The 23,600-nt window shown below is 41.9% G+C and overlaps 1 protein-coding gene across 1 annotated transcript; it reads right to left on the bottom strand.

The window, feature by feature from the left end:
• Positions 1–236: 236 nt before the first annotated feature.
• si:rp71-68n21.9 (kelch-like protein 9) lies at positions 237–21,987 on the bottom strand. The gene is made up of 11 exons (XM_049595083.1): positions 21,744–21,987; positions 19,236–19,292; positions 17,373–17,515; positions 16,923–17,104; positions 16,571–16,703; positions 12,367–12,563; positions 12,124–12,199; positions 11,272–11,829; positions 10,843–11,022; positions 10,018–10,131; positions 237–1,512 (listed from the first exon to the last, which is right to left on the bottom strand). The coding sequence occupies exons 2-11, from the start codon at positions 19,238–19,240 to the stop codon at positions 1,016–1,018; spliced, it is 2,085 nt and encodes a 694-aa protein (XP_049451040.1). The 5' UTR covers positions 19,241–19,292; positions 21,744–21,987; the 3' UTR covers positions 237–1,015.
• Between the last annotated feature and the right edge of the window lie 1,613 nt (positions 21,988–23,600).

The raw sequence follows: 23,600 nt of genomic DNA, 5'->3' as shown, positions 1-23,600 counted from the left end.
TCTGGTGACTGGGCTGCGATATTTGTCGCCCTTGGCTGTCTGTTGTCTTATCTGGAAGGTGAAGGATGAAGTCTCAAGGACACTTTCACCGTCACTCTCTTGCATCAGATGCACCAAAGAGCTTGTGTGTGTTTGTGTGTGTGTTAATATGCCTGTGCATCTGTAGCATTTCAAGAGCTCACAGGTTTTCTTGTTTGGCTTTCGCTGATAGAAATAAAGTGATTCTTAGTGTATCATGAAGGTTATGAATGACTTTTTATTTTCATTTTAAAACATTGCTTATAAATATACAAAACATACAAACATTTATCCATCTATTTTTGTACATATCTGCTGGATCTGTGCTCTACTGGCCTCAGTTTTGTTTTTAAAAGTGGGTGTCTGTGTTTATTACAAGCTCAGTTAAAAGACGGAATTTCCAATAGAAGTTCTCTGAAAGTCTGTCATCCTTCAGGATGATACAAGAGCCCAGCTGACTGTCAGGAGACCATCACACAAACAGCACAGTGCTAGCAAAATGACGTCAGCACTATTTTTGGTCTACTTGAGATTATCAGAGGTTAATGAAAATATTCTTTGCACTGCAGTTGGAAGCTGTTTATATAAAAAATCACAGCAGTCATTTCATCTGTTTCAGAGGTCAGTCTGACTGCTTTCAGTCACTTTGACCTGTACAACAAATCAATGTCCAAAAACCTGAGAGGGAGGCTGGGCTTCATTAAACATATATTGAGTGCTACATTTTACATGCTGACGCTGCAGAGTGAAAGAACACAAGCAGAGCAGGACAGATGCTACATGCCTGAAACTAAAGGCAAGCACAGGACACAGCATTAAAGATGTGATAAAGAGATGTAGTTTTCAAACTGCTGAATGCTAATGTTAGCTAGCTTAGCCACGCTTGCATCTGCTTGTGTTTGCAACCCACACTATTTCCTGTTTTGCCTTCTTTCCGCCACAACATGCAGGTTCATTCTGGTATGACAGTTGGAAACCCCCTGTCTGTGATGCACTATCAGCTCTTAGCTGTCGGCAGCGGACACTCCTGTATCTGAGCTTCATCCACTGACCCCTCTGGCAGATGAACGGTCATCGTACAGGCACGAATCCCCCCCAGAGGCTCCAGCACATTGAACACTCTGTCCCACACGTCCTGCTCTGGGTCGTACCTCTGCACAATGTCAACCATGCACCTGCTGTTCCAGGAATAACCTCCCACAACGTAGATCTGCCCATTAAACACCGTCACACCGACATCGCTCTGGCCCCGGGGCATCGGCGCCACCACCGTCCACTGGTCCGTCTCTGGGCTGTAGTACTCGCAGCCCAGGACGTCGTCGTAGTCGCTGCTGCCGCGGAAGTGGTTCCCACCCATGACGTAAAGTCTGTCGCCTACGGTGCACATGCAGTGCAGGCCACGGAGCTCCATCATGTCGGCGCGGCGGCTCCACGTGTCGGCGACAGGATCGTAACACCAAAGCTCCTTCTGGAAGGTGTCACGGGTGATGCCACCTGTGTGAGAAAAATACAAATTACAGTATGTTACAAAAAATCTTCGACAAGATTCGACATATAATTTACTACAAAAGTGTAGATACGAAAAATGTACACACTTTACAAGTAGCAAACATTTATATCTGATATTGGTCTGAGTCTCAAATTTACTTAATAGCGCCCCCTAACATTTTTTAAAGTCAAAGCCCCACCTTTGAAATTCCATATACACAAAGGAAATTCGGTATGCACATGTATCAGGTCCAGACTTTAAAAAGCCTCTTGGTTCCATACCCTAAACCAGACAGGAAGTCAGCCATTTTGAATTTACTTGCAATTGTAGGGCATTTTTTGCCATTTACAGGGTTCATACTTTAGCAAACCCCTTCTAGAGATTTGACCCAGTTGACTTTAAATTTTCTCTGTGCCATCTAAAGACCTCTGAGATGAAAAGTTCTTTTGAGCATTGGAAAATAGTCACTTGAGTCTCTGAACAGAAAATCCCGCACACTACACAGTGGTTCAGTGGTTAGCATTGTTGCCTCACAGCAAGAGGGTTTCTGGGTCGAACCCAGGGTTGGGCATTCAAACCCAGGGTGAGGGAGCCCTTCTGTGCAGAGTTAGCATGAGTTTTCTCTGGGTACTCCAGCTTCCTCCCACAGTCCAGAGACATGCAAGTTAACTAGTGACTCTAAATTGTCCGTAGGTGTGAATGCGAGTGTGAATGGTTGTCTGTCTCTATGTGTCAGCCCTGTGATAGTCTGGCGAGCACAGATGTGCGGGAAGGTACGAGGGCCCGTTCAGTGCTGCTTGCATCCTTAATTTTTTCAATAAAGCTCAGCTTAAGTTCAATCAGGAGGACTTTCTTTATGCTGTATCCATTCACAATTCTCTCTCCATCCCACTTCCACCAATCAGCTGACTGTGGGTGTTTCCTCTCCTGGTTAACCACTCTAACTTTGCCACGACCTCCTTCAGCTGTTCATGATGCTGCTGCCAAACTTTAACTCTGTTCTCCTGTCTGTTCCTGTCAGCTATCATTTTAGGGGGAACAGTCGCGCCCTCCTCCACCCCATTCACCTCCAGACACCTTATCCAGATCCCAGGATGAGCTCATCAAAAGCCCACTACTCTTCACAGCCAGATACTCAGCTCCCTCTTCATATCATCTCATCAACACCACCAGCGTCTGGGCTCCATCTAGACTAATCTATTGCGTCTTTACCACCCTCTTGGGATTGGTGACATCATGATGGGTCTAATCTAGTAGCAGTACAGGAAAGAGTGCAAATATTATTATAAACTGTCACTAAGGTGCCAATCTAAAACAATACTTTGTTTGATCAGTGGCCAGTGAAATAAAATAAAATGAAATAAAGACAGATTAATTACCCAAAAAGGAATTCACTAATTAGTTAATCAAGTAGTTATTTTAGCACAAGAGTCAACTGTATACTCCTTTTTATCTGTGGAAAGAGCTTGGGGTTCTCTTAGTCACAGTGGGCACATTATGCATGAGGGAAAATATCACCATGTGCAGCACTGCATCTGATTTAACTAAAATGAATTCATTAGTTATACTTACACTTAACAAGAAAGACGCTGTGCACCCAAGAAAAACCTTGTTCTCATGGCGATGAGTAATTGTTGGCGTATGTGTGAGAGTCTGCGCTGGTGGTCAAGTACTTTCCTGTGGCAAACTGATGTGACCAACACACTTCCTTTCACACGAATGTGAAAAGGGTCTTTCTTTTGCTGTGACTCTTTTACATTGAAATATACTCATTTAAAATTTCTGATCACACCACGTCCCATCACGTCCTTTGTTTAAAATGACATCCAATATGGATGTGTTTTGGTTAATTTCCCCTAAATGTCAATGTCCAGGTTGTTAGTGTCGTTACTGCACAGAGGAACAGGAAGTTGCAGAAAATTATGATTGCTCGTCCCCTTTGCTGGGGGACGTAAATTAAGTTATAAAATACAATTAAATTTACAAAAAAAAAGAGAAATAAAATTTTAAAATAGAAAATTAGACAGGCAAAGCCAATAAAATAAAATATTTTTTAAAAAATTAGAATAGAGAATTAGACATGCTAAGCCAAAAAAATTAAATTAAATTAAATTAAATTAAATTAAATTAAATTAAATTAAATTAAATTAAATACTGTGTTTTTTGATTGTCCATATAAAAAAATAGTTTTTAGATTAGATAAGAAATAAGAGAATTTCTCTTCTACAGACTGATGATTTGTATGTTCTGTATAGTAATAGCAAATTTATCTCTATGGCACAGTACATACACTGGGCAATGTAGTGTGCTTTACAAAGATAAAAGCAAATTGAGCATCTGTATGTAAATATAATCAAAAGCAGGACACAATTACATTAAACAGTTATTTTAATGAAAAGACAAGTAATATGAAAAGAAAATACAAAATACATAAAATGGAGTGCGAGTTTTAGAGCCCAGTTATAGTCACAAGATATGAAAAATGTTTTTAATGTTGATTTAAAATTTGCTATGGTGGGAGCACATCTAAGATCACCTTTCTGTTTGTTCCAGCTATACGCAGTATAACAGCTACATGCTGCTTCACAGTGTCATGGAATGATATCACACTTTTAAATCAATTTCCCTTTTTTGTTTAGCTTAAACTGAGCCTGAGTTTCAACTCAAAACCTGTCCATTGAGGTGAAATGAATATGTGACGTACATACAGAATGTATTGTTCAGCTACAGTGTAGCTTTAAGAGTTGTGGGTTTTAAATTTGTTGCTCAGTACTGTGACCCACTTTAACCACAGGTCTCTTTGTGTTTCCCGTTTCTCAGACCTACATGTGAAACTAAAGTTTCGTCTCTCAACCTGAGAAACAGGCTTCCTGTCCAGGGTTGCTAAGAAACCCGCCTGCTATCAGGCTGAGAGTGGCTCATGAGAGTCTGCAGCTAAACAGGAAGTGGTTTCATATCGGCCAGCCACGTAAGCTTTGTCAATAAGTCATCTTGTCGAAATGGAACCATGTGTTGCTTATTAACAGTCCCTGCAAAAACAGGTTTAGATGTAACTGGGAGATTATATATTCAAAGATCCAGTGTACAGTGGCATGAAAAGATTGGACACCCCTGGTCAAAATTCCATTTACTGTGACTAGTTAAGAAAGAAGATTAACTGATCTCCAAAGAAAGTTAAAGATAACATATTACTTCAATATTTTAAGCAAGATTACTTTTTAATTTTAATCTTTTACCGTTTAAAAATAACAGAAAATGAAAAGGGCCTGAAGCAAAAGTTTGGGTATTCTGCATGGTCAGTGCTTGGTAGCGCCGCCTTTGGCAAGTAGCACAGTCTCTAAATACTTTTTGTAACCAGCTAAGTGTCTTTCTTCCTACAAAATGCTTCTAGCTTTGTGAGATTTTGGGTCTATCCACAGATTTTTCATGATGTTTAAGGTAGAAAGTTGTGGATTTGGAGGTGTGTTTAGGATCACTGTCCTGTTGTAGAAGCCATCTTCTCTTTATCTTCAGCTTTTTCACAGATGCTGTGACGTTTGCTTCCAGAATTTGCTGGAATTTAACTCAATTTTAATCAATTTTTGCCTCTCTGCCAGATCTTCTGGCCAAACAAAATCTCCAACCATCAACTGAGCAAGAAAACAGGTAGGCGGAGCATCACCAAAGAAATCACACACAGAACTGTGACACTGGAGTTGGAAAAGATGAACCTGCCAAGGATCGAATGCAATGGAAAGAGCTTGTTGAAGCCTTATGTCCCACAGGGGATGAAGAGGAGTATGTAAGGATGTAATTCTTCCCTCTACCTGTGAAATGTTCCCTGTGCCACTGGCTGCAACACACACCCAAAGCATGATCCATCCACCCCCGTGTTTAACACTTGGACAGGTGTTCCCTTTGCTCATTGCGTCCAGAATGTTCTGTTTTGACTTCATCAGTTCACAAGACTTGTGTCCAGAAAGCATCAGGCTTGTTTCGATGTTCCTTTGCAAACTTCAGACACTGAATTCTGTGGTGAGGACACAGGAAAGGTTTTCTTCTGATGACTCTTCCATGGAGGTCATATTTATCCAGGTGTGTCTGCACAGTAGAACAGTGGACCACTGCTTCAGAGTCTGATAAATCTTCCTGCAGGTCTTTTGCAGTCAAACGGGCGTTCTGATTTGCCTGTCTAACAATTCTATGAGCAAGTCTTTCAGAAAGTTTTCTTGGAGGAAACAGCTCCCTGAAAACACTTTGCTATCTCCTTATAGTCTTCTCCTGCTTTGTGGGCATCAGTTATTTTAGTTTTCAGAGTGCTAGGCAGCTGTTTAGAGGAGCCCATGACTGCTGGTTGTTGGTACAAGGTTTCAGGAGTCAGTTGAAATTTGCATCACCTGACCTTTCCTAACGATGACTGTGAACAAGCCAGAGCCCTATCAAGGTAATAAAGGTCTGAGACCCTGCTAAAAGTTGTGTGAGAGCTTAAATGTCTTGGGGTGCCCAAACTTTTGCAGGGTGCTCCTTTTCTTTTTATCACTCTAAAATTGCAGAAAACAAAAAATAATACACTGATCTTGACTAATGTTGAAGAGCAAGTTCCATCTTTAACTTCATGCCTTTTGGAGGATCACTTTATCTGCATTTAAACTGATGACAGCGCCCCTGCGATGACTGAGGTTTGCTAAAAGTTTCATGTTATTTATTATCGAATGCACAACAATTATGGAGACGATCATCGCTCTTATATTTTTAAGCATATCCCATCAAGACGAAGCATCATCTTTAATTATCCTGTGGAGTTCTTGACCTCTACTGCACTCCTGTTATGGAGCAGATGTGTGTAGCCTGTTACATGTGAACATTGTTTAAGAGATTTTCTGTTCATGCTTTTCCTTGTTTCATGTATTCTTTCATGTTTTATTTTGTGCTGCAGGTTCACTTCTCGTGTCATGTCTGGTTTTACTTCTGTGTGTTTTCCCACCTTTCGATTGTCTTCCCCACCCTGATTAGTTTCACCTGTCCCTCACTGATCCTGCAGCCTACTCACCTGCTCCCACTTCCCCAGTTAGTGTCTTACTCTACTCTACTCATACCTGCACAGTTCCTTTGCTCTTTGTCGGATCATCTCTTCGTGTTTCTTGTGGTTTCCCTGTTCTTGATTTTTCCTGCTGATTGTCCCGCCCCTGTCTGCCTACCTGGTGTGCATCTGTAAGCTTGTGTTTTGTCAATTCAAGTATCTTTTTGAATCCACCAGCCTGCTGTTCTGCATTTTGGGTCCTCCCTGTCTGGACTGCTTCAGTCTACTAAAGGATACAAGGGCAAAGGAGCTCTCTTAAAGGTACAAGTGATGCTCTGAATATGTGAAAGTTTTCCTTCCATTCCTTGATTGCAGGCCTGATCCCAAACTGACAGTGAGGTGGAGCAAATAACACTGGGCAAGGCAGGCGCCTCTGTTCATCAGCGAGGTGGTGCAGCACTACTGAGGGTGTTTTCACATTTGCTCATTTTCAGCCCTCGAAATGGACTCAGAGAGGTGACTCAGCATTTTTTGCATATATGTGAACAACAAGCGAACGGAAGTGAACTAAACTCAGACCACCTCCCAAAACACTCGGTTTTTTCACACTTAGTCCTTTTTAAACAAACCAAACTCAGTCCTCTTTAAGTGCACCAAAAGTGGACCATCAGAAAAGGGACTCAGTTCTTTTTAAGTTCACATTGTGAGCTCATTTGAAAGAGGACTCACTTCTCTCTCTGGTCCACTTCAGCTCTGATGGGGCCTCAGTCCTCTTTCTGGTCACACTATAGCCAATATATTATATATCTTGACATAGTTTTGTTTTTACTTTGACGTGGCACTGCAGTGCGGTTATGAATTTGATACTGGAGGAAAACCTTGGTGTTTCTGTGCGTTGTGGACAGTTGCCGTTTGATGTTTTCCTCGTTCCATATCTGGGGGAGTGCAGTTGTTTCATCGTCAGACCAAAGTACTCCTCGTCCACTGGTTGTGTTGTCGTTACCTGTGGTTGGTTGGTTCCGTTGTGTTTATAATGCCTCCCACTGAAATAGCGTGTGATCTGTCTATGGCAAGCCTGGAGGGCTACAATACAATAGCAAATGGCAAAGCGGACCTGGAGCATTTTGTGTTCACAAGGCACAGGCTAAGCGAACCGCACCATAGACCCAAACTGAACTGAGTTTGGTTCACTTCAGAGGGGAGTTCTTTTGGAGTGTTCACATTTGGACAAAAAATGCTGAGTCACCGCTTTGAGTCTGCTTAGAGGGCTGAAAAGGACCAAGTGTGTAAACACTCCAAGTATTCATTAGAAAAAGTAGTGCTAACATAAACTAAACACTAATCTGCCGTTGTTGTTTTTCTTTTGGCGTATGTTCATTACACCAAGCAACAATGGGCATACACAAATTGAGAGGATGACGTCATTGTTTCCAAAATGCTCCGTACTACATGGACACAAAGGGACCAAAGTTTTTGAAAAATCTTCACCTTAGAAAGCATTTTCAAAAAGTCTCTGTTTCAATGACCCAAAATTCCGTCTGCAAGGAGCGAGAGTCCAAAACAAAGAGGAAGAAATCAGTTTTCAAAAATAATGTGTTGACAGGGCTTTGGTGAGGTAAGTTAGCCCAAAGTTTTCTATTTTGTTTTGGGTTCTGCAGACTAAGAGCTCTCTTTTAGGCTTTTAAGTATCCACATCAGATCCTCATGTGCTTGTGTGAAATTAGATTTTTTCAACAATTTTAATCACTGTTGGGGGTGTGATGACTTTTAAAAAGAGATGGTATCTGTCACGACCCAAACAAAGAGAAAACAAGCAGACAGGATCGGTTCAGTGATCTAATAGTGAAGTGGAGGTTAATATAGGCTAACAGGAAGGTTCAGGTTAAAGTTCAGGTAGTCTCGCCACCAGACAATCAGAGATCTCCGCCTTCTGATAGTCTGGGGACACTCCTTTCTAAAATGTGTTTAACACACTGGAGAAAACGGCCGGCAACAAAGCAACACCTCTTGCATTTTTTAAAAGGACACGCCCTCCCGGAAATGTGCGCTCCCTCTTTTCTCGTCAAACAAACACAAACACGCAGAGAGCTTGAAAATGGATGCCAAGAGATTTAACTCTGTTTTAACGTGTGTTCAGTCCACAAGATTGTGGAAATGACGGACTTACAGCGACTTTATTTAAAACTTCTAACACAGTCGGACTATGTTTATGAGCACAAGAGTTCAGTGAGCCACTGAAGGACCGCCCTGCGGATTTACTATTGGTTCTGCAACTTAGGGAGTTTTTTTTAACTCTGAAATTGTATCCGCCCAGCTAAACACAAAATCAGGGAGAAAGTCATCAGTCTGTAGTTAAGCAAAGCGTCTAAAGACTGACTTGTGAGTCTAAAGTTCAGGTAACAGAAGCTTGGAAACAAACACAGCAAGAAAGGAACATTGCAACTGAGTGGAAAGGGCTGATTGAGGAAAGTGAGAACAGGTGTGTAGATGGGTGGGGAAGTCAAGTGAAGGGGAAAGGAGGAAAAGTCCAAGGAGAGAATGTGTGTCTGAAGAGGAGAAGTCCCATTGTGCACCTGACACTGTCATTACAAGACAGACAAACAACAAGACTTAAAAAGGTTTCATCAGATTTCTCACGAGCAAAGGCAGAAGTTGCACAACATTGTTCGGACAGCTGTATCAAACCTTTATGCAGAAGTCAGGTTGGATAAACGTGTCTACAGAGCATGTGTCATTGCAAGCCAACGTTGGTTTTCTTCAACCACAAAGACGAACTTTCTGTAACTCCAACCATGACCACGATCTTTCCCTGACCGTGTAGGTCTTGCTAAACTTAACCAGACGGTAACCGTAGACGTAGCAGAACAGAAAATGATCAGTCAGTGAAGTGGTGTAGGAAAGTACTGACAATGAGTTCTGTTTTGGTTTATTATTGACCATTTCAGACAATGAACCCGTTCTGCTTTAAGCAAAGTTTGGACTAGTTTAAGGTCAGTCTAATGAAAAGGATAGTTCGGACACTTTAAAGTGGGGTTGTATGAGGTACATAGTCCATGTATTACATAGAGTAGATGTCAGTTTGTGGGTCCATTCTGAATGTACTGCGTGTAACTCATGAACGTGTCAAATTGGTAGACACACTTTATTTTGAGGTACAGTTTGAAGTGCCATTTCCTGCTGTAGAATGAATGACCAACAGACAGCTACTTGACAGAGACAGCAAACTAGCTCGACAACATGGCCAAACGCAAGTATGACGCCGAATGTATTAAACTGTGTGGACCTTAAACTGATGATTAAAGAGAAATCTGGACCCTGAGTTGGTAACCACTAGTCAAGATGGTGCAAACTGAGGCAAAGATGCAACCTCATGAGTACAAAATGTTACAACATGAGCCAAACATTTGCACTTCTCTAAATCTACTTCAAAAAATGACAGAGACAAGAAGAAAAAGGAGAGACTGGAGTGTCAGACGAGGTTTGAGCTGTGTCTTGAACAGTGATTCCTTACCTGAGATGTACATGAGGTCTCCGTGAACTGTCCCAGCATGTCCGTAGTGAGGCTCCACCATGTTAGTCACAAACGTCCACTCATTTTTCTTCAGGTTGTAGCACTCCACCGTGTCTGATCAAAGTGAGACAGAGACGTTTGGGAAAAGGTCATTAAAGAAGAATTAACTGGAAAAACAGGGACAGTTCGGTAAATCACAAAAAAAATTTTTGTTGCTTGTCAGTCTTGAACACTGTTCTGCAGCTTGGCAGCCGTCTCACCTCGAAGACACACCATCCTCTCCACCTCCTGGTGACAAAGTCCGCTTACATTCTACATCACTTGATATGATACACATGAAACATGTAAATGTAACGTATTGTGGTTTGCAGAAACACACAGTGCCAGCACCGAGTGCCATTAAACTATTACTGCTGCTGACCGCGTTTCATACCGGTGTTAAGGACTGCTTTGTTTGTCAGTGTCTGATGCCACAAGTCACTGCCCAAGGGCCAGATTTCAATGACTTTGGAGTGAGGCCGAGTTGGTTAATGGAGTTTTGCTGAAATGATGCCTCCACTGGCTTGCTCGGGTCAATAGCTGATATCCAAATTGCAAAACAGCCGACAGACACAGCAAAAGACTAGCTGGTGAACATAGTGGAGCATTTAGCAGCAAAAGAGCCAGATACTTTCCTCAGGAGATGGTAGAGACCAAAAACAGAGCTAAAAGAGCGTGAATATTGGACCTACATTCATCAGGTGGCCCGAAACACGATTCCTGTTAGATGACAGAAGTAAAAATGGTGCAACAGCAGTAGTAGAACAAGAATTAGTAGCAGCTCACCAATCTCTCCGGAGGCGTTCCTTCCTCCCACTGCAAACAGTTTCCCCTTCAGAGCGCTCAGGTGGAAGAAGGTCCTCTTCTCGTTGAGTGAAGCAATCTGGAGCCACTTGTCGAAGCGTGGGTCATAGCGGTAGGCGCTGTCTATGGCCGTCTTGCCTTTGGTGTCATAGGTGCTCTGGCCTGAGACGTCAACAAGAATCAGAGTTAGAGTGGAAAATAAAATGGAGCATACATCATAACTTGTGATTCAGTCATGTTTCTAGAAAAGCTTTTGATGAACCATGACTTGAAGTCCAAAGTTTCTATCACCAAACAAGTTTACATGCAGACATTTTAGGTTGTTCGTATGGTGTTGTATGTGTGTTTGTCCCAAATTAAGTAATGACATTAAATGAACACATGTACAGTGTGAAGTGTGAGTGTTCTGACCTCCAACAATAAACAGGAAGCCGCCGAGAAGAGCCACCCCATGCTGGTAACGCGGGACCTCCATAGGCCTCAGGGCCCTCCAGTGGCCGGTCTTTTCATCATACAACCTCAGCTCCCGGCTCACCACCAGCTGCTGCCGCATCACACCGCCCAGAGCCAGAATGTGGGTGTCGTCTGAGCGTATCTGTGTCCGCTCGGTCTGCAGAGCTGGCTGCATGAAAGGCATCATCTGGTAGTTGCTGGCCTCCAGCAGGAGGCTCACACAGGCCGTCTCAGAGCGCATCATGGAGTCTCCTCCCTCTTCATCGTCATGGGAGATCTGAATCAGCTCGCCAGGGCTCATCAATGGGAAGCGAATGTGGCGCATTAAGGCATAGACGGAGGAGCGGCGACTGGGGGGGTTGTGGTCCAGCCATCCTCTGGCGATGTGGAAGAGCTCCAGCTCAGAGAAACCCTCCAGGGAGTTGCTGGATAGGGCGTTGGCCATGGTGGTTTCAGACAGCTGGAGGTAGCGGCCGCACTCGACCAACGCTGAGAGGTTCTGGCTCACAAACTCACCTGGGTTTGATACAACAAAGAGGGTCAAAATTAGAAGTCGTGATCCTCCAGTTTATTTTAGTTCCTGAACCAAAAGGATGCCTGAATATCTATTTTTCTTGCTGTATGTCTTAATATTGTCAAAGTGGGTATAAATAAAGGACTGATCGGTGGATAGACTGGTTTTAGGAATCGCTGAGTGTCTGAAGACTTGAACAACTCCAATACAGAACTTTTAATCATTACCTTCACCTCATCTACGTCTTTATAGAGAAGAAAGATTGTATTTTTTTACTGTGCTCTTTCTGTGCTCACCTATATTCTGCTGAACGTCCTCCAGAAGCAGGTCTGTGGCGATGCGCTCCACCTCCACACAATTATCAATAGTGATCTGCATTGAAGAAAATAATGACCAGCTTTTATTCTGCACAATTAAAGTGGGGCTGTGGGAGAGGGCATTAAAGGACAGTGAAGCACTCTGAGGGATCTGGCGGCTTAATGAGCATGACCTCCACTGTAGCTGAAGCTGAATTTATTCATCATCATAAATTCTCTCACCTCACTGCTCAGCAGCTGATTACAGAATCTCAGGACGGGCATGACCTGCAAGAAGTTCGCAGCCTCCAGCGTGTCCTGGAGATTCCCCATGTCGAGGCTGACTTTGGATGTGTAAATGAAGTCTATTATGTTCTTTAAGCCCGACTTAGTGACCCCATGCAGCTTGATCTCTCTCATCTCCTGCTCCCTCATGCCTCCTGAACAAACGAGGACACAACAAAGCACAGAGAGGCAAAGGCAAGGTGAACGAATGATCTGGCATTATCACAGAAGATTTGTCTTGTGCAGACATGACGGCAAAGTGCACAGTCAGCTAGATCCAAAGACACAGCTGACACTGTAAAGCCTGTTGTAAGGATAATAAAAGTACTGTAGTTAATTAAGTTGCCAGATATATTGTCTGTGATGCTGCAACAGAAAGGAAGTTAAATGCAGAAGTGAGTCAAGTTCTTCCTCTTTCTTTTACTATTTCTGAATGTTAATCTGAAAATGACAGTATGAGAAGTGACACCCTGAAAGCAATGAATATGTTGGTTCTATATAATTACTTTATTAACTTAAATACTGAATTTAAAAAAAAGTGTATTTATGTATATTTTTGCAAAGCTTGTGGTGTGGCTGTAGAGATAACACACTGGGCATGTTATGGCTACAGAACAGAAGATAAAAACCTTTACAGCATGTAAAAACATGGGCTTTGTGCTTGGTGCTAATCACAGTGTGATCACACTAAGTAAAAATGTTTCACACTTTACAACATTAAACATTCTGAATGCTTCCCTTTGTATTTCCTGTTGATCTGTTCTGCAGCGTGTGTGAATGACATCAGCTGACAGGAAGTAAACATGGACCCAGATGTTGCCAATGCAATTTCAGAAAATAGATTTACACCTGCCAAACATCAGTGTGTTAGCATTGTCATTAGGAACCCAGTCGCTAGAACACTGATGGACTCGGGGGGGGGTTAGGGTTAGGCCGACGGCCCCCCCCGGTGCCGCCTCGGTTGAAAACGCTGCGCTAAAGTGCCCTCTTGAGTGGCAAAAACGAGCGGATGTGCCCTTTTGGCTGCCCTCTTGAGTGATCATTAAAAGACGATGTGCCCTATTGGATGAAAATGACCAGGTGCAGTAGGTGCCCCTTTTTTACTTTTCGCCCCTGCCCTTCAAACATCCTGAGTCCGTCACTGCGCTAGAATAAATGTGGGCATTGAACATATCTGAAAACCTTGGATATGTTACATTTGTATGTTAGTGTGTAGCACAGTGGTTCCCAACTGGTGGGTCAGGGTTGTAAAGAAACACACTTTGTTTTGAAGTACAGTGAATTTCCTGCACAGGGCTTTTATTTTTAAGTGCCTTTAAGTTTCCTGCTATAGATTGAGTGACCAATGGACAGCTACTTGACAGATGTAGCGAACTAGCTTGACGACCAACCTCAAGTATGACACTGAATATATTTAACTGTGTGGACCTTGAACAAATGACTAAGGAGAGATCCCGTGGCTGGACGAGTTGGGAACCACTGGTGTAGCAGATATGATGAAACTATATACACTGTGGTTAACGCGTGGTTAGGTTTAGGTAGAAAAGCGACTTGGTTATGATTAGGAAAACAGTATGCTTTGGCTTTAATAAAAACAACTGCTTTTCATGGCACTAAAGGACACAATGTCTCAGTAAATCATTTATTCGTGGCACAAAAAGCAGCCAGCAAAAGCACCACCATCCCTTCCACTTCCTGATGTGTGGTATTTATTCAGTTTTGGGAAATCACGATGTCTAGAAAGCACCAGTGGCCGCAGCAGCAGCAAAGCTATCAGGACGTCATCTGTTAAATGTCTCCCGTTGTCGGATATGACATTAAACTACTCCAGTTAGCTCAATCATGTTGTAACTAAGACATCCGCTGGAAAAAATATTTTCTTCACGGACCGTTTAGAGTTAGTGAGTCATTACAGACACCGCTAACGTGGCTAACAGCTAACAGTTAGCCTCGCTAATCTACGATAACCATGTTATTAATTTCAGACCGTGATAGTAATGTTTGTTCAGTCATAGTGTTTATAGGCTTTACAAACACCAGATTAGTCTAAACGGTGATACAGTGACGTGAAAAATGTGAGATATGCATATATATATGTAGCTAAACTCCGCTGGTTTTCTACCCGGAAGTATTTGTAAACAACAAGGTGATTCCCTCAGAAGGGACACTAACAACTCAAAGTAAACATCAAATAAAATTTCTCCAAACACGTTTCTTGTTATTTTAGGTAGTTATTATCACGCTAATGTATGTTCAAGTGTCCATTTCCCCCGATAAGTTGGTTTTAATACGTTATTTGATTCTATAAACAGTCTGACCATCTCGAGCTTTTATTTTGGTACTTCCGGTGACCGGCAGTGTAAATTTGCATATTAGCTAAATATTTAGTTTCACCCAGAACATTTAGATTTAACATTTAACATTTAGATTTAGATTTAACATTTCTATTTATATTTATATTTAGCATTTAGATTTAACATTTAGATTTAGATTTAGATTTAATATTTAGATTTAACATTTATATTTATATTTAGCATTTAGATTTAATATTTAGATTTAACATTTAGATTTAGATTTAAATTTAGATTTAACATTTAACATTTAATATTTAGATTTAACTATTTAATATATTTCTAAGTTAACAAATATTGCTGGGCACGGTGGTGTGGTGGTTAGCACTCTCGCCTCACAGCAAGAGGGTTGCCGGTTCGATCCCGGGCGTGGGAGCCCTTCTGTGCGGAGTTTGCATGTTCTCCCCGTGTCAGCGTGGGTTCTCTCCAGGCACTCCGGCTTCCTCCCACAGTCCAAAGACATGCAGATTGGGGACTAGGTTAATTGATAACTCTAAATTGTCCATAGGTGTGAATGTGAGTGTGAATGGTTGTTTGTCTCTATGTGTCAGCCCTGTGATAGTCTGGCGACCTGTCCAGGGTGTACCCTGCCTCTCGCCCGATGTAGCTGGGATAGGCTCCAGCCCCCCCGCGACCCTCAAGAGGATGAAGCGGTTAGAAGATGAATGAATGAATGAATGAACAAATATTGCTGTAAATGTGGTAAAAGGTGACGTTAAAAAATTCACAATACTTTTTTAAACATTGTTTGAAGCTAAATGTGGCAAAATGTTGATGTTATTTTCAGCGTGAGACACTTTACAAACGGCACCCCATATCTTTGTGCCATCCTGGTTTGATTTCAGTTTAGTTTTGGTTCGTCTTTCTTTTGTTCTTTGAGTTTTGCCTGCCTGTTTTTGGATGTATTTTGGATATTTTTCCACCCAACAATACATGCACATTACATGTAGTGTTGCTCTTTTGTTGGGTTGCATTACATAATGGTTAATATCCAACGTAACCTCAGATTTGCACACACAGCAGTTCATATGATATGAATTAGCGCCCTATGAATTACGTACTTAATGCAACGTTACAAGGTTATGTTCAGGCCATTCTCGGAACCCATCGGCTGTATTCGGTGTCTGACTTCCGGTAGACGGCGATACAGCCTCGGGGGGCTGACCCCCGATTTTTTGGCATTCCGGTTTGATTTGGGCAGAGGAAGCAAATTTCCATTTCTAACTTCCGTTTATATATAAGTAAATATGCTGAACCATTGCGAAGGATTCAGAGTTATGTTCCGCCTCGTTAGTTCACCGCATGGACCGTTTAACCTGGAAACAACTGCAGCCGGCTCAAACGTGGTTGGTCAATATCACGCGGACTACAAACAGCCTACAACTGGAAATCAGGGCTCTTCTGCTCTTCTTCCGGAGGCAAGATCTCCGGGGTTTGCCTACACACTCTACATTCACTGAATGTAGAGTCTGTATATAGAGACTGTGTTCAGGCAAGTACAGTCGTGTAGGTTAGGTTTACAAAAGCAAACATGGTGACGACTGAAATGACTCAGAGTTCACTTGGTTCCAAACGCCGGATGTTTTGTGACTCATCCATCACCCCAATCTTACTCCAATTGACCACTTCCCTCTGTGGTCCCAACAGCGCATTACTCACATGATCACAGCCTTCCCAAACATGTGGGTTATACATTTTATTATTATTGGTACATGATTACGTAAGATATGTGGGAATTTTGGTGCATTACTTTTCATGGGAAAACAGCCTGTAATTTCACCACGTCGTGAACTTAAATCTTGAAGTCTAACCTGTGAACATTGCCTTGAAGTAGTCACTGGATGAAGCCATGATGACTCGGTGGACTGGGAATGTCTCCTTGCTGTCCCCAGGAACCAGGACGACATCACAGAGAGTCTCATCTGCCCGAAAAGCATCAAAGCCCTGCAGGAAAAACGACACGTCAGGATTTTACTTGTGTCTGCATTTATTGTATGTATCTCAGCGCCTTTAAAAACAAGGGCTCTCCCTCAATGCGTTTTCCAAAGTCTTAAATAAATAAAATGGTGGTGATGAATAGCTCGACATGTTGCATTTTTACATCAGTAAATTACTATTATGATCATGTTAAGAAGTTGCTAATAAGTGAAAGTAAACATATACCTGCAACACAGCTGATCCATGCTGAGTGCTACTGAACACCCTAGACAGCGGCCGCGGGGGAAGTTTTGGCTTTGTGGCTTTGTCTGGACGTTTAGGTGGTGTTTCCACAGGTGGGGGGAGAGGCGCTGGTGCTGCAGCTGGAGGTGGAGGTGAAGCAGGGGCTGGTGGAGGAGGCCTGTCATCTATCAAACCCAGAGGGAGAAAAGATATTGAAAGATGAGGAAAGTTATGATACAATGATGGCTGGTCCTGAAAAATGAAACCAAAGCAGGAAGTGCTGAAAACTGCAGATCCTCACATGACCACTTGAGGTCGGCTCCAAGAGCGAGTCACTCTCCATACACCCTCATGTTAAAACACCCAACTTTACAACATGAATGCATTGAACAATTTGGATACAAACCTCATAATCATGAGTGAATATAAATCAAAATGCCAGTAAACACACACCTTGTTGAACAGGTCTGTCAGGCGGAGCAGGCAGTCTCTCCGGCTGAGCTGGAGGTCTCGGAGGATCCCTTGACTGATGCCTGCTGCCCAGGCGAGACAACCTGCGGCTCAGCCTCCCCGGCCCGCTGTCATCTCCAGGTCCCCTGCAGAGAAGGAGACGGTGAGCGACACTGTCAAGACCAGGTAGTGCTTTACTGCATCATTTTGCATCTGCTACATATTGCCACTATCTCTTTGCAGTGCAATCTGATTTTGTTAGTGGTAACAGAAGGCTTACAAAGCATGTGTCGCGATCTATGTTGAAAGTTTCGTTTCACCTTTCACCTTTGATTCTCTTAAAGTTTTGTCTCTTACTGTAGCACTTCCTCTTGGGTTGTGTACAAATACTACTTCCTTCAGCTACTTTCTTAGCTTTTGATTAACGGAGTTTGTTTCTTGGAAGAAGCCCTGCAGCTTACAAAAGACCCCTATCTGTTTTTTATTGCGTGTCCTATGATCTGAAAAGGAGGAACCATTTTCAAGTCAACCACTTCTCCTCTTGAAACTGTTTCCCGACAAACAGCACACATACAGTGAGTCAGAGTGAAATTAAAAGTAAAGGGTTCACGGGTCGGGTTTTGGCCACATGCCAGTTGCCCGCATGGGTGGGTTTATACAAGTGGGCCCCACATTGGTTATGGTAAGATTACATGGGTACCAAGTGGGTATGGGACAAAAGTGGGGATGTTATCTGGATGAACCCGCCCATGTGGGCAATCAGCATGTGGTAAATATAAGGAACCTGTCGACAATCCCATGTAAGGCATCTAGGACATATAGGACATCTTTAAAACACTCAAATCCATGGAATTTATGAATAAACAAAACAAGCAAACAAGCCAACAAAATCCCAGGCTAGAGACAGCAGGACCAGCAGTTCCACACCAGAGGCCTCTCTCCTCTGCTGCTGGCACAGGAGCTCTTAAGCACCTCCTCCATGCCAGGTGCACTGCACCTTGTTAAGTAATGCAGCACACCTGGGCAGATGTACAATGGAGGGAAAAGGGACAGCAGCACAGAACACACACAGCCGTAACAGGCCAATTTTAATGCCCCTTTCCTATCCACATGTGCGCCACATAGAGATGTTGGCTGGGATTGCACATTTCTGCAAACCATGAGCACGTTATATTCGTACATTTTATACGTATGTATGGATGGATGGTATGACACCTAGGTGAGAAGCCTGTCATGCAGAAGACCATTGCAAACCAAACAACAAACAAAACTGGTTGTGTTTTAGCAAGTCACTGCTGTGTTTCCAGCACCTTTTTATCCACAAAACACCTGTGTTAAGTGGTGACTGGTTGCTGTTTTTCCACCGGGGATAGTGCCATGAAAATCGATTGTTTTCTACATAGACATCACTAAATTTTCAGCCAGGATTGGGCCACCAAAAGCAGGTATTTTAAGCAAAAACATAATCTTCTCCTTGCTTTGTTGCACCTAAACCTAACCACACATTATCCAGAGTGTTGTTGAAATGTAAAGAAATGTAAAGTGTCAATGTATCTTCACAAATGTGAAGTTATCTGTCACTTTCACAACCGTACAATGATGACAACATTTCTAGCGACTCACTTGCATATTACACATACTGTACTGTAGTAGGTATCAGAATGGAAGCTGAGAAATAACTGTAGGTAAAAAGGAAATATGAAAAAAAATAGAACTTAATAGAACACTTTTATTTTCTGTGACATTTCAAACCTCAGATCTTATCTCCAGGAAGTGTTCAATTTCATAACAACTTTGAATAATTTCTAGTGTGCAACATCAAAAGGACAAATGCTGAAATACAAATGAAGCCCCAAAACACCGTACCCCATGTCATTGGCCTCCTGTGGTTGAGGGCGCTGGTTGTCACGCTGGTGAGACTTCCTACATGGAGACAAAATAAAAGCTTCAGTGGACAGAAGCAGCTTTAATGAGCTGCACATGATTATTCAGTGGTGTAAAAAGAGTCTGACAGTCGTGGCCTTGCTTCTTGGCAGACAGTAGAAATTACACTGAACTTGACTTCTAACCTTTTCCGAATCTCTTCAGCTAAACTGTCAGACCTTTCCCCACCAAACACAATTTATCTTTTATAATGTCAACCAAACTGTGTTTCTCATTAGCCTGTGTTTTTAATGTTTGAAATTATGAAGCACATTCAGTTATGTATGGTTAGTCAGACAGATAGTTATTTGTCTCATCTAGTCCAGTTTGGTTATTAGTTATCTGTGAAATAAAAGTATATTAAAGCTTTGTTTCCACTGAGGGAAATGGCTTCAGCTTACAAAAATAGACAGGAGGTCTGCGTCACTGTGATGCGTAGGTACATTTCTGGGAAGGTGCACGTCAAGCTACAGTGTCAATTCAATACATACTCATACTGTGGAGAGTTTTATTACTGTAACTATAAAATGAAAGGATGCTTTGCTGCCTCTCACAGCAGCTGGTGTCTGAGGAAAAATAACTTCATTCACTGGGCCGACTGCCGGAGACTTTTAAGGTGGAACGTTAACTTGTAATGTTACTCAATGCATGAGGTGACGATGTGAATCAATCAACACACCTTAAATTTCACTGTGACAACTTTGACCATCCCTTTAGTTTTTATATGACACACACTTTAAGTAATGAGTGGATCTTCGTTAATGTATATCAGTATCAGCCGGGTTATGTGAACTGCAGATATTCTGATCCTCACTCGGAGAAAGAAAAAGTGTCTCGGAGCTTTGTTCCTGTGGGCTCCAGCAACACTAAACCCCTGAGCTTGCCTGAGAAGAACTAAATGCACAAACCCGCTATTTTTAAATATCCCATGGAGAGAGACTCTCACTGCAGCCTGTTCTATTTTGTTGCCTCGTTGTGTGGACGTTGAACGAGGTGCAGACTGATAAAGGAGGAAATACAGTGAGTGCTGGACGGAGCAGTGAGTGACAACAACCCCGCCCACATTTAAGAGTACTGTTTGCGGTGGAAACACTAGGGTCTAGGTACCATGGCTGAAGGGTTACTGTTGCTTCCAAAGGTACCATACTAACAGTGTTTGTTGAAAACGTTGCTTTAGAGGCATAAAGAGGGAAGGAAGTAGGCCTACATGAGACTATCTGTCTCATGTACTTCTTCTGGAATATAGTGACAGTTTCAGCAAATGTCATGCAAAGTTTCATACGAGTCACTCACTGTATCTTAAATGTGTTTAATGTGATCAGTATAATGGAGTGGAGTGTACGTGCAAAGCATTAGAGTAAGAGAAAATGAAAATACAGAAGCCACCTGGGACGCAGTACAAAACAGAAAAAGAAGACGGAATTTGCAAATAAGCACACTGCAAAGTTGTTTACTTGTGGGGGGTGAGAAGGTCCCCAGGGGAAGCTTGCCTAGGGTGCAGAATCTGCTTGGCCCAGCACTGACAGAAGTCTTCTTTAGAATAGGGAACCTGTTGTTAAGTGTCTAACTACCAATGAGTTAGTGATGAGCAAGACCTCACTTTAGAATGGGGAACAAACTCTGAGCTATGAAGACTTAATTTAGAGTTATTTGGACACTATTAACACAAAAGTTTTGTCGTTTGTTACATAAAATTACACCAAAATAATTGTTTTTAAGGGAGACTGACTATTCTTGTGGCACCACCACCTTACAAGGCATACAGAATAAGGAACTGAAAGTACTTTATGATAACAAATGAAGAGCCAAAATGCTGCTAATAAGCAACTACTTCATCTTGATCATGTGCACTTTAATATAAAGTATCATAACATCAATCTAAAAATCCTGCATGCTGTATACAGCCATTTGCAAATAGACGTGTGTACTGGACATGCACATACTGTATATAACCACCCACCAAAATGCAACATATATATAATGTACTACTTGTTTTTTCATTGTCTACATTTGACTCTAGACTCTGAATGTTTTTGGTCATTGTTGCAGTTGTACATATTTATATATACACCTATTTTCACCTACTTATATTAGTTTATGTTACCTCTCTTTTTCTGCTTTGTTGTACTTTTTTGATGCACCTTTCTTTTTTATCTTCCCGCAAATATTTCTGTGTGTAAGAGCAACTTAATACTGGAGTCAAGTGTTATCTATGTTTACACATACTTGACCAATAAAGGTGATTTTGATCCAGCTGACAAGTGTAATAATGAAGAGACACAGTAACCATGTCGCAGATATTTTAAAAGTATAATTAGCAGCCTACATGCACCTTCCTGTACAGCTGAAACAGACACTCAGATGAGTTTGTTTTACTTAATTATCATGTACTGACTCTGCTGGTGCTTCACACAGATCCAGATCTGAAACAAACACCTGCAGGTGACCTACCTGGAAGAAATCCTCCTCAGCAGACTGGATCCCAGGCTTCCCTCCAGCCTGATCAACCTGTCTAACCAACCAGAACTCTGAGAGGAACGCTGAGCAGAAAATGTCTGCTGCACTGTGCCAGCTTGTTTGAGAGTCGTGGCGTCGGAGCGAGCATCAACGTTTCTTTGCCTAAACCGAGACCTCAATCACTTCCTGTGCTACTTCTCATTTCTCACTCTCTGCGCATTCCTTGCATCTCCCCACCCCAGTGTGACACTTGTGATAATGTTAGAGAAATCAGCAGCAAAGAGTGTCACAAGCTGTTTTTTTAAGGTTTTGAATGAACCTATATGCACACTAGCAGGCCTTTGATGGCCTACGTAGATAAGAGGAGTATGATGACTCAAATGCACGAGTGTGTTGTCAGACGTTATCATTCAGTCTTATACTTTTATGGTAATTTTTTGTCTTTTGCTGGATGAAAGATGAAAACAGCCCATTGCAATGCAAAGAATATTCACAAAATGGTCTCATGGCCTTTAAACGTGGCAGTTTGTAGTGTTTTCTTAATGCTGGTGGAAATCTGGATGCTGCACCTGACAGAGTGATTGTCCGCATAAATTTATTTCCTTACTTTAAAGGACAGTTAACCCTTAAAAAATATGTGTTTTTCTCTTATATCTTTAGTGCTGTTTATCAGTCTAGGTTGTTTTGGTGTGAGCTGCAGAGTGTTGGAAATAGAAATGTCTTCCCTCTCTCCTATATAATGGAATGAGATTAGCTTGAGGTGCTCAAAGCGCCAATTAAAAAAACTCAACAGCAATGTCTCTTTCCAGAAATCATGACCTGGTTACTCAAGATAATCCACAGACCTTGTTGTGAGCAGTTTCATGTAGGAACTATTTTCTTTCTACCAAACTACATCTTCCAAACATATTACTTTGCATCTACTGCTAGCTCACCTAGCACCACTGAGCTAGCTAATGCTACAGCTCAGCCAAGACAGACGCCATTAATGTTTACATCTCACACTGTCACGAGCCTCTCATCCATGAGTAGAGCAAGAAATCCTCTCACAATGGTTCATATGGTATCGAAGAAATTAGTGCCCCATGAATGATGTTGTCCTGTTACGTATTTAATGCAAAGTTACATAGATTAAGTTTAGGAAAGGTTGTGTAGGTTAGGTTTAGGAAAAGAAATATGATTGGGCGTCATCACCTTACATACTTAAGGTAAAGTTACGTAGGTTACGTTTAGGCAAGTAAAGTTATGTAGGTTAAGTTTAGGAAACGAAACATGGCTGAGTGTCATCACGTAACACACTTAAGGTAAAGTAATTTAGGTTTGGTTCAGATAAAGTTACGTAGGCTAGGGTAAGATAAGTTACGTAGGTGAGGTTTAGGCAAGTTTTGTAGGTGAGGTTTAGGTAAAGTCACATAAGTTTAGAAGAGTAAAGTTATGTAGGTTAGGTTTAGGAAATTAAACATGGTTGGGTGTCATCACATTACATACTTAAGGTAAAGGTAGGTTTATGTAAAGTTACATTGGTGAGGTTTAGGTAAAGTTATGTAGATTAGGTTTACGTAAAGTTACATGGACTAGGTTCAGGTTAAGTTACATAGGTTACATTTAGTTACGTAGGTTAGGTTTAGGAAAAATTACATGGGTTAGGTTTAGGTAAAGTTATGTAGGTTAGGATTACGTGAAGTTATGTAGGTTAGGTAAAGTTACATAGGTTACATTTAGAAGAGTAAAGTTATGTAGGTTAGGTTTAGGAAAAGTTATGTAGGTTAGGTTTAGGAAAAGTTATGTGGGTTAGGTTTAGGTAAAGTTACATAGGTTAGGTTTAGAAAGAAGGAACATGGTTGGGTGTTG

The sequence above is a fragment of the Epinephelus fuscoguttatus genome, linkage group LG13 (genome assembly GCF_011397635.1).
Source record: "Epinephelus fuscoguttatus linkage group LG13, E.fuscoguttatus.final_Chr_v1".
Lineage (NCBI taxonomy): Eukaryota > Metazoa > Chordata > Actinopteri > Perciformes > Serranidae > Epinephelus > Epinephelus fuscoguttatus.
Note: the sequence above shows the minus strand (reverse complement) of the source record. Positions and strands in the feature narration are given on the sequence as shown.